Genomic DNA, 12,017 nt, shown 5'->3' on the forward strand with positions numbered 1-12,017 from the left:
TTCAACGAGCACATAATTATGGTCATATAGCTCTCTACAATCACTTCATCTCAGAAATAAAAGTTTTTTGGATAGAATTAAGTTTCCAGTTAGGGTTAGGGCCTAAGGAATTTGGGTTTCGATTAAGATTACATTTTTGGGTGGGTTATGATCTCAATTAGAAAAGGTATGATGAGGGGTTTGTATAGGACAAAGCCACACAAAAAGAGGGATAAGATTTGCAAAGGACGGAGCCATAGAAAGAGATAGAGGAAGAGGGATGAAGAGAAAGATCGTCCAAAAAGAAATATGAAAGAGGAAAGCCTCATCTGAAGTCGAACTAATCTTTCATGGGCACCACTAGTGAGGAACCTGGCTACCTTTTGACAACCCACCTACTTGGCTACTTCTTGACAGATCTTTGAATTGAGGGGAGAAGATTGGAGATCTAAAAGAATGAAAGTATCAAAGCTTTGATCAAATCTTAGAGAAGAGGAAAGGGCAATCAAGGTCAACAATGGTGCTCTTCCTCTTCACCTCTTCTGTAATCACTGAAACCCTACAATCCCAATTTCAAATTCAAGAACTCTCCAAACGAGCATCGATAACTAAGTTTGAATAAAACACCAAGGGATGTTTCTTCCTAGCTAAAACAGATAAATAGATTGAGATTGATAAGTTTAACCCAACTCGCCCTAATTATTAAACAAGTTAAATGAGTTAAATGGAATATTACCCTAAAAATGAAATCTAACCCATTTAATAAGCATGTAAAGATGGGTCAATTTGTTTATGACCCATACCTATTTAGCCCAAACTTAAAGCTAATCATTGCATATGGGTCAGATTGATAGGTTGAGTCATTATTTTTTGGTCATTATAGGAAGGGTCAAGTGAGATCTTGTCATTATTTGCCAACTCTAGTAAAAATACAATTTTTACTAAATAAGATTATTATAATTATAATTTTTATTTAATTTACAAGTATAATTTTTTTTTTCTAATCCAATGATTTTGTTGAAGACTACACAATAATACCGTGAAACAAATCACGTTGACCATCATTTACCAAATCAAAAACATGCCCCCTGTAGACATTTTTTATTTCCACTTTTTTAAAAAAAAAGTTTATATTTTTATTTTTTATTTTGATTGCTACCAACGATATAAAATTTCATTTTGAGAGAGCTATCTTCGACTTTCATTTATCATAATTGTGAGTTCCGGTCCCAATATTTTCTAGCCAGCATTTTTTTATTGTTTGTTAATTGACACATTAATAAGAAAATAGTAGCCCAACTAATAGAAAAGACATCAATCAGAAGAGCTAAAGGAGATCAGCTGCAGACAGATACTTACATTCCACAAAGGAAAATTTTTCCGCACAACAAACAAAACTGAGATCATAAACAAATCTGATCAAATGATAAATAACAAACTCATAGGCTTTCAAAATGACAAACATATCCTCCATGGTGCACGGTGGGCGAGAGGTTAGGGTCTCAATGAGACCTCAGTTCTTGAAGTAAAGGTCCAAGCTTTTGAGCCCCAAGAAGTAAGGCATCTGCTATAAGGATAAGTCCGACCTGCGGGACCAAAGAAACGTAGGATATTTTTTCCCTCTGGAATAATTGAAATTATTTTTTTCGTTCACAACATAAAAATTTACCAAGCGACCGGTGAAGACTAATCGATAAGCCCATCCTTCCTTAGCAGCTATAGCACGTTGCTGATCCGTCCAACTGAAAACAGAAAGAGGAAAGAAAAAAGAAATAAATATGCAGAAGTGTGCAAATGGACAACTTTATGATATTCTGAAATTATTGGAACTATTTTCTTTCATTGTCATTATGATATTATCAAATAAAGTTTTCAACCGGGTGTTCCTACTTTGTAAGCAAAAGCTAAAATATGGTGGGAAACCTAGGGGAATTTCAGTATAACTATGAAATTCAGGTCTGCAATCCTACCCAAGGAACTCAGAAACTCCACCAATTCCAGCAAGCTTGAAAGGTTGGGGGCCTTCCCATTGAAAATCCTATAACCAACAAGTATCAAACTATTATAAAAAAAATTAAATGACCCAATAAAAGACATCCTAATATGAATGAATAGAAGCAAAGATTTATGCTTGTGCATGGCCGGTCCCCATGCACACACGTACAAACAGTTCATTTTCATCAACATATACTACCTCATCTTCAGCAGCTTCCAAACCTCCTTGTACCCAGAATAAGTTTCTGAAACCCGCATTGTAAAGTTGTTCGCAAGCAGCAAGAGATCTACAGATGTGAAGCAAATCTAGAGGGTAAACACTCAGTTGATGTAGCCTTCTACTATTAAACTCATAGTGATGCATCTAGATGCCCTAGTTAAATGTTTGACTGTGGAAAACTTGAGAAAGGATAATAAAAGACATTAAGAAGGAGAACTAGCACATTTTATACAAGTACCGCTTGGTCAATCATCCAACACATAAATCTGCACATTGTATTGCAGAAGGTAATGTAGATGAGCCTGAGAGACTCAGGATGGGGAGTGTTTGCAAATTGTGTCTTCAATCAGCAGAAATTGGGCTAGCCCTCCCATCTGAGGGAAGATTACAATAGCCAAATCTGACATATGATCAAGCTGAGATTGTAGAGGGTAGTAGCCACTTGAATACGGTATCCCAGATGAAGGATATGCATGCAGATCATACCTTGGTTGTATGGAATAAAATGCGATGTATGGTTTGGATACATATACATCCAGGGACCCTACTTTGCATGCTAGATTACCTGCAGTAGTGCCATATCCTGAACCATCTTGTGGGGCCTATCTCCTGTATGATACCGTATCATCATGGGCTCTAGGTCGTGCGTCGTGGTTTGTACCTTGTATGGCATGATGAGTTGCGATCTGACCAATGAATCGACCAAGATCATAGAATTGTGAGTTGTATGAACCTCCGTCATGTCTACTGCTACCTCCCTAGACACCTGATGCATCATCGGTCGAACTATCATTATCATCATCACTCATATCGCAAGATGATCTAGGCAACCAATTATCTAAGAGCTCATTGGACTCGAAATATGAGTGAATAGGCTCCTCATTCACTCTCTCCAATAGATATATAGTTCTTTTTCCTTTTCCTTTATTGTTACTCTAAAAAACTATTTTCCCTCATGCCCTACCTGCCTAGCTCTGCTTGGTGACTCGACTAGGCCCAGATCCTGACTAGCCCTACCTCTCTGACTGGATTGGCTACCATGATGACCTCTTCTTAACATTCCTTTTCATATCTCTTGGAGGATGTGCTGGACATAGAGCCTTGTAATGATGATCGGTTCCCTACTGATCTCTATGGTTGCTCGGCTAGCCTTGTCATTCTGTCTCCTTTTTCCTTTCTTGCTGCTCTAAGGAATTGCTTTTTTTTTGTGATGCCCCCACTTGTCTAGCTTTATTACAACTAGGCCTACCACCCTAACTAGCTCTATCTCCCTAACTGGATCAGGTACCATGATGACCTCGTCTTAACATCTATCATATATCTAGAAGAATATCTTGGACATAGAGTCTTGCGATGATGATCAGCTCCCATTGACTTCTGTGGTTGCTCGGCTGGTTATGAGCATGGCATGTATCATTCTACCTATTTCTCTGCATTTACTCCAGCATCCTTTGCTATGAAACTAGCCGATCAAGAAGGTGACCCTGGCTCATCAAGCTCTAATTGCTATCGTCCCTCAAGCCAACCAATCGTCGGATCCTTCTCATCATATACGAAATCATTGTGAAATAGATCATCAGTTTTTCAATGCATAAATCATCTTTGGATTTACAACATGTCATGAAATTATGCCAAAATGCAAATTTTGGCATAACTTTCCCTCATTTTCCTAATTTTTGCTTGTTTTAGGCATGAAAAAGAAAAAAACTGAGGAGAATGGGAAGAGACGAGGGGTTTATGCTTGAAGAAGATGGGATTTAGCTTAAAATCAAGTGAAAAATGATCTTCCCCTTTGTTTTCAACTTGATTTTCTTTTGAAGAAAAAGAGGTAGAGAAGGCCTATATGGATCATCTTGAATATGTTACTACCATACGGTAATAATTAATAGGGAAGTCATAGCATATCTTTATATTAGGAAGCGCACTGGAACAACCTTATTTCAGCATGAGATGCAAGATATTACATTATACCACAATAACAAAAATGATAAACATGTTTGGATTAGATCTTCTTGGTGGTACTTCACCCATGAGCCACCAATAACTTCATGACTGACACGGCACATCTTGTCTCAACAAGCCTACTAGAACACCTATGAGTCACTAACAACTTCATGATTGACATGGCACATCTTGCCTCATTAAGGCAACCAAAACAATACACTAATCCATTTACCTTGATAAGTCAAATGATGTTCCACTACAAGCAAAACAAGAACATAGAGATACTCGGTTGGTTATTCTAAACAACTTAGTATCGCCTTCACTTGCACATCACCAAGCTTTACAACAGTATCAAGGCTTGGATTTGTGGCAGATCAACCATCAACCATGACTTTGATGTTACTTGCTGCACTCTTGATATTTCACCAAACATCACTACGTTAACAATTACTTGAAGGTCTTAAGTATGCTTCCCATGGCAAGATTCCATTTTTTCCTTGTGAGAATAAACCTAACATGTATTTTGATAACCCCACCTTTAGCATTTTCTTTGATTTTATGCAAACTGACCCAATGGAAAAAATATATAATAGCTGTGTCTTGGGCCTTGAGAGGTACCCATTATTGTCAGGTAAATATTTCTTAAGACATTAACCATTTTCTAGGGGCATTACTGATTTATATGAATTTCAATTAACTGATAAGCTCCACCTTCACATACCTTTTCCAAGATATAGAGACCTTTCTAATTCGGATTGAATTTACCTTCTACATGGTGATCAATTATAATGGGCCTCCTTGTACTAGACAACTTTGTTGAAGGAGCGGATCATTGCCATCGGGTTGTAAGCTCTTGAAGTGGCATTTTCTTCAGTAGTTGTCCCTTATTATACTTCTGTCTTTAAGTATTGGCAACTCAACTTCGAAAGGGGAAATGACTTCAGTCAAAACTCAAAAATATCTACAATGAATACTATAGATTGAGTTGGTGTCCCTGGGTGGTCCAGCAGGCACAAATTCAAAGGCTTTATGCGTAGTCTTTTTTCTTCGTAGTCACCATTTCCCTTCGAAGTTTAGACAGTGCCTTGAAAGACCTCCACCATGCCATTTGGCCTTACATCATATTTACCAGAGTAAAATCAATCAATTCAAAGCAAAGAAGAGAATCCTCCAATCTTAAAACTTTTGAAAGATTGTTTTCAGATAACCTTATGATGTAATGTGCATTAAAATTCTTTCGATGAGATCAAACTGGACCACCTAGAGATATAGCCTGTGACCACAAGAAAAAATTTATGCCCTTTTGATCATGGAGCTTCAAGGGAGCAATCACATGAGTTACCAACAAAAGGTGCCTCCAGACTTCCTCAAGACTATTTTTGGCCATTGAACACATCCGGTTTCTTAATTGACTGGTTTTCTATCAACAAAGCCTGTTGGTTCTGAATGGCAGACTGAATTTTATTAAATAAGTCATCACCAAATATTTACTTTAACTGCATGAATGTTGAATTGAATCAAGGAATTGGCTTGTACTATTCTCTGTCCATTTTTGAAACTTCTTGAAGTAGACCTTACAAAACTATCAAAAATGTGGTAGGATCAATGGGATTCTTCCCTTTTTACCACATTACTTTTCTTTTTGAATTTCAAGCCATGTTCTTGTTAGGATTATTTAGGATACCATGTTCTAAACACTATGGGATGGGACCCTCCCAATTTTTTTGTGCAACAGGATGCCTCCTTGTATGGACACTCGAAACAGTGGATGTCTCTTCCTGTCCCAGTCCATTTCCCAACTTGTCCCGTTTTGACACTCGGAGTTAGGACACTAGGACACCCTGCTATCTTGCTTAAAGTCTAGGGAAGAAGTCACATTCTTGAGATATGGAAGACTGGAATCAGTCTTCATTCTGAAATTGAGTTGAATTTTGGAAGAGGGGTGATTTTTTTGCAGTGAAGTCCCTACAGCACCCCACCATCAGCAATGCGAGTTACATGTATCAACTGCATACTTGGAGCAGCTATGTTGATTATTAATAATGCTGAATTTCTTTTAAAATGTTTTACATCCTAGAAATCAGAGATTAAGAATCAGAGCTCTGTCAAATTCTTCTCATTGATGATGTTTGGCTTTTGATCTAGACTTATAACAAGTAAAATAATAGTCATGTTTTTTAAGTCCTTAGGACAGAATCATTGCCCAAAACCCTCTTTGCTTAAACTTCTCACCAGAATCTAGAAGTCTCTAATAGATTGGGATGAGAAAATCTCATCTTGTAAGATCTTTCCTCCCACTGGAAGCCTCAACTTGTCTTTATTTATTTTGTGCTAGTGCATTCTTTGTTCCTAATGCTACATAAAAATTGTAACATCCTATGCACTAGCTACCCGCAAATGCATTACTTCAACTGCAATAAATTACAAGATCTTTTTCTTTCACTCCACAGTGATGATCTCCTGATCGTAAATCAATTGACTCTTTCAACCTAGTTGCTTTGCTAGGCTCATACAGAATGTAACAACTCTAACCGGTGAACCTTTTCATGTTCTCTGCCTATCATTCTCCAAACTAAATACCATGTCACCAAAATCCCCATTAACTTCTGGAACCCATCAGTCCTGGCATCTACCGTGCCTTCCCTTACTATTCCTATGTTTTCTTTTTTATCTTCACAACCTATTACCTATGCTCAGCCTGACCAATCTTCACCTAGTCATCCTAAGAAACCAAGCTTGGTACTTTAGTTTCAAGTTACAGATAACTTGAGAAGTTTCAGGCAAACCAAATTTCGGTATCAAGGAATCCCATCAACTTATTAGCACCTTATCACCCATATATTCCTACAATGATAAAAGAACTAAAACTTTCCGTTGTACTTGAAAAGATTAATGGTGAAACAAAAATACAAAGACAAGTATGCATATATAAAACAAAAGAATTAAATAATTACATGAGTAATAGAATTGGAATAGAATGGCCATATTTGAAAGATTTTATATTGTACCATAATAAGATAATATTGGAGAAACAACCACAACAATTTAACACGAACCCAATATAAAGAGCATTTAAGATTATAAGGAGAGTTTAGTAAGCTAAAGCAAATTTGTCTGCAAAGACTAATATGCATGGGAAAGATACTACCTTAGACCCTTTTGACACGCAACAATAATGTCAGAGTCCTTGGGAAATTTCTCCTCAACCTTTCCTATGAAACCCCTATAGCAATATAATAAATAAATAAGTAAACAAATAAAAAATATTTAACTATATAATGTTATAGCTTATATTACAATGATATCTGAGGTTATTTGATGTGAATAATATACTTATCAAATGCCAGCATAGGACTGCCACTCCACCAACCTCCTGCACAAATAACCACAATATAGAACTTCTTAAAAATCACAAAATTAGAATTTGACAAATTAAAAACATTTTTAGCATACCAAAAAGAAGACCATGAGCATCGAATAGAACTTCTAGAAATGGGCAAGCATGTTTCATGTATACTTGCATATCCTATTATTACATATAGTATTTATTTCATTAGCATATACAGAATTAAATTTAAAGTAATTATCTTCACTTGGGATTAGGAAAGGAGAGGAAGGCGTAAGGTAACATAGGTGCTGGTTGTGAGAAAAGATACAGAAAAGCTAGAAATAACATCAGAGATGGGCTAAAAAAAGGAACATTTGGCGAATGAGGATCCATAAGGCTGGACTGTCATTGTATTTTCACATAAGATGAATGAGAATTATTTTATTTGACAGCTAAAAGGAGACTGATTTTTATGCAAATCATCAGTATTGGTTGAAATATTGGTAACCTTACTAATCTAAAGAATGCTTTCATGGTATACATCTATCAAGATATTCTTCTTGATATGAAAAAAGGTGAAGTTGCTATTCAACAATTCAGAGAATAAATATTTTTGAACAGGAAAATTTGAGAAGAATCTAATCCAGGTTTTGTAGCTAAAATTATGGACTCATGTAGGGCCTAAATCTTCAACCTTAATTATTAAGGCCTGGTCAATATCCACTATTGTCATGTGGAATGATACAATAAAACAAATTCTCCAAGTTTTTGCTTGATTAAAATTCAGCAAACTCCAATTCATGTCATTTTTTGTTTACCTTTGAGTTTAAATATATGAATAATTTATTCAAATACGAATATACATATATATATATATATATATAATATTCAGGTAAACTTTCTCCTTTAAATGCCATCCCTAGATACAGCTAATAATTTTCATACAAAGCTGCTGCACATGGTCCATCCTTACACATTTAGCCGATGCCCATTCCCTGCTAGCTGTGTTCACCTATGCTAAATTTTTATCATTTGAAAAGAAAGAAATTTATGCTTCCAATTAAATGGGTTTACATATGACGTATGTCACAATTCACAAATCAATTTAATAGCTCATAAAATAAATGGCCTAGACTAACGAATTGACCATGCAAGTTTCTAGTTTTGACCCTATTGTTCATGTATCCGGTGGAAATGATCATGACAATGCAGAAGGTAAGATTTAGAATTAGAGAAGTTTATCTGTGAAACAGACAATTGAATCATTTTAGCACGAATGAAAATCTTTAAACTGTAATAAGTTATCAAGATATTGCCATCTACACAGAGAACCCACTTGTTCATAAAACAAATATGAATTAACAGGGAACCAAAAATGTAATTAGGTTAACAAAAAAAGAGCAAAAAAATAATAACCAAAGGGCCAATCTAAAATAGTTCCATCTCTCCCACCGGAAAAGAAAAGCCATATTAATCAATTGTATGGAAATTAAGTTGCTTGATGTAATACCCATAACAAAGTTGGTGATTTTCTTGGCAAGAGTCTGCATGTCAACAGAGCTGTCCACATCAAATATGGGTATCCAAGTAGAACCTTTTACCCATGCCTGCCCAGGAAGAAAGAAAGAAGAAAACACTTGAACATGATTTGAAAGATGATATTAAAGAACAACATGGAATTCTTCATTTACTTGATAGCCACACAAACCTTATTGTGTTCGGTTGAGGGACGGACATCAAGAAGGGTCTTGTTTGAAAGTTGGATTGCATATCCGGCTTCCCTTGGTGTAAGGACCTTAATTTTCTGCTCCCTAATCTTCAAACATAACATATGAAAATTTGAACAAATTCATTTTGTTTAACAACAAAAAAGCCCAATACTTGTATATAATCTCATTTCCATTTGCATTGTTTTCCTTTAATGTCACATAAAAATAACATAAAATGAGCAAAACATGTCAAAGTGCTGTTCCATAAAACATGGAACTTTGCTAGAGTCATTTATCCATCTCTGATATCCTTGGTTACAGCATGATACATATTAGAACTTCCTGTCAGTATGAACATATATATTTAGAAAAAAAATGGTCTTAATTATGGTAAGGGTATGGCTTAATTTATTCCTTGACACATTTCAGTTGTGTTTTGGGGGCTTGCAATTCACAGGTTGAGATGAGTCGAGCAGATTTAACCCTAAGTTACATTTAGCCTTCATGCAACATGTCTTCCTTAATCAAAAGAAGGATGAAAAGAAGAAAACGTAGAGGACAAGACCTAGATTTACAGAACACTCAAAAAATTATAGAAAAATTAATATTAATCATATAAATTAGTATGAGTATATATTACTTTATTTCCACCAATCCATATAGTATTTTTTCAGAATCTGCCAATACCGGTGCCACTGTAACTCTATAGTATGCTGTAGTCATTTCCACATCCATGTCCATGTTTAAAGGTGTGATTAAACAAAATAATTATTTTTTTGAGACAATAGAAAAGCAAATTTCTGCTATCATGTAATTTCCGACATGGTTGTTTGCATGTAGTTGCTTAATTATCAAGTGTACGAAGCAATTCTCATATGGAAACCAAAAAATGGTTACAATTTTACCCAAGGATATTAGTGTCCACCGATAATGCAAAATCATGAAATTTATATACAGGGAAAAGAAATTGTACGTTCCCTTCTTTTCCACCACAGAACATAAAAGAAAAAAAAAACTGAATCAAGGATCAGGATGGAGCCAATGGAATGTTCCAGGTAGTCTTTTCCACTATTTGGGGCCTTTTAAAACCAGATTTTATATCCCTCAAAGCGTCTGAAGTACAGGAAAACTTTGAATAATTGCCAATATAATTAAAAGAATACCAAAGCTTCCCATCTCCTCCGAGCCGCAACCATCTCTTTCGCCTGCCTCGCCTCCTCCTCTTCTCCGCCCACGGAGGCGCCCATTCTTACGGCAGCCCTCGACCTCTGCACCGAAAGAAAGAAATCCTTACTCCCCGGAAGATCAAAGTATGCGGGAAAAATTTGAAGGAAAAGGAGGTGGGAAAACCCCTCCAAAATTGGGAGAGCGCGGCCTTGGAATGGAGAGCAGACTGCTTCTCCCTCGGTGGCCAGCTCTTTGTCGCCAAGGAGCTGACGGAGAAATGGCGAGGGTGGTGGTGAGGGTTCGCCCAAAAGCCTCCATCTTCGAAGGGAGCAAAACAGCTCAAACTGGCATTGTGGGGTGATGATGATGGCTGGGGAGTTCCTCCGGCTCGCTCGCTTTATCTTCTTATGTTAGAGAAGAAGCAGTTAGACGGGGACGCTACACATGGACTTGGCCGTGGACTTGTGCTGACCTGGCTCCTATTTGTGCTCGACAGCTTTCCGATCAATATTAAGGGTAGGAATTTATCACCCAACTAAACCCAACTTACAATAATTGGATTTTGGTAGAACAAAGAATTTTTTTTTATAAATATCCTTTTAAAGATTCAAATTTATTTGAATATCATTTTAAAATTTATATTTATTTTTGCACCTTCATAAAATACTATTTTTGCACAAATACCCATAATATAACGGTTCTTCTAACACCGTTAATAAAAACCATATTTATTTTAATTAAAAATAAATTAAAATTTTGAAATTACTTTTTTATTCTCTATCACGATCGTGTTATAAATATTTTTTTTACACATCTACCCATTAAAAATATTTTATTCATTTTAATTTGAAACCGTTAATTTTTTAACGGCATTAGATGGTGTGGGTGTATATGCAAAAATAAGGATAAAAAAGTGTAGAATAGCAAAACAAGTGTTTTACGAGGGTATATATATAAATATCAATTTTGGAAGGGTATTCATGCAACATTCGATATTTAGGAGGGTATTAATGCAAAACACCCTAGAAAAACTTGACCCAACTAAATCTATATATTTAGTAAGTCGGGGTTAGGTTTATTTTAACTTAACTCATTTGACCTATTTAGACAGGTTTAGAATTTTAACTTAACTCATTTAACCTATTTAGACCTGATCAATAATTAGGATAAATCAAGTGGATTTGTTTGCAACTTGTTTACAAATTGTTACTCACGCCAAATTGGACTAATAGAGTACTGCATGCCAACTTGAGTATCCCTATTTTTAGAAGAAGTTAACTAGGTATATTTAGGTTACTTTTATATTAAATGAGTTGGATTGAGTTAGGATTTGAATTAGCGATTTTGTCTAATACCTACCCCATTGCCACCTATATAAAGTTATTTTAAAATTTATGGAAGACTTCAAAAAAAAACACAAAGTTCTCACTTTCAAAATTAATTTTGATTGTGTAATTTGAAATCAGGTTGGTTCATAATCAATATTTAATTCATATTTGAAATATATTATATTTTTGATCTGATTCTAATTTAAATAATTTGGTTTGGATTGGACCATATCCATTTTGGGGCAATTTTGGACTCCAAATTGATCCAACCCGCTTATGGCTCTAATTAGTATCTAGTTATGAGTCTTTTGTAGGGCCAAAAACGAATCGGATACAAATCGAATATT

At 35.6% G+C, this 12,017-nt stretch overlaps 1 protein-coding gene across 2 annotated transcripts; it reads right to left on the bottom strand.

The window, feature by feature from the left end:
* Positions 1-1,279: 1,279 nt before the first annotated feature.
* LOC120113088 (Rhodanese/Cell cycle control phosphatase superfamily protein) lies at positions 1,280-10,739 on the bottom strand. 2 transcript variants are annotated; one of them, XM_039133837.3, is made up of 10 exons: positions 10,526-10,738; positions 10,339-10,443; positions 9,175-9,282; positions 8,977-9,073; positions 7,472-7,511; positions 7,287-7,361; positions 2,174-2,261; positions 1,950-2,017; positions 1,649-1,721; positions 1,280-1,565 (listed from the first exon to the last, which is right to left on the bottom strand). In XM_039133837.3, exons 1-10 carry the CDS (start codon positions 10,658-10,660, stop codon positions 1,482-1,484), a joined length of 873 nt encoding a protein of 290 aa, XP_038989765.3. In that variant the 5' UTR covers positions 10,661-10,738; the 3' UTR covers positions 1,280-1,481. The 2 variants fall into 2 exon arrangements, with proteins under 2 accessions (XP_038989765.3, XP_038989766.3); XM_039133838.3 differs by lacking the exons at positions 1,950-2,017; positions 2,174-2,261 and having other exon boundaries at positions 10,526-10,739.
* Between the last annotated feature and the right edge of the window lie 1,278 nt (positions 10,740-12,017).

The sequence above is a fragment of the Phoenix dactylifera genome, chromosome 4 (assembly GCF_051530095.1).
Source record: "Phoenix dactylifera cultivar Ajwa chromosome 4, Ajwa_hap1_PhDact_Kaust_v1.1, whole genome shotgun sequence".
In the NCBI taxonomy this organism is placed as follows: domain Eukaryota; kingdom Viridiplantae; phylum Streptophyta; class Magnoliopsida; order Arecales; family Arecaceae; genus Phoenix; species Phoenix dactylifera.

Coding starts and splice junctions, on each gene's coding strand:
- LOC120113088 (XM_039133837.3), bottom strand. CDS start 10,660: ATGGAGGCTTTTGGGCGAACCCTCACCACCACCCTCGCCATTTCTCCG. Junction 9,074..9,174: donor CCTCAACCGAACACAATAAG/GTTTGTGTGGCT, acceptor CTTCCTGGGCAG/GCATGGGTAAAAGGTTCTAC. Junction 1,566..1,648: donor TAGTCTTCACCGGTCGCTTG/GTAAATTTTTAT, acceptor TTGGTCCCGCAG/GTCGGACTTATCCTTATAGC.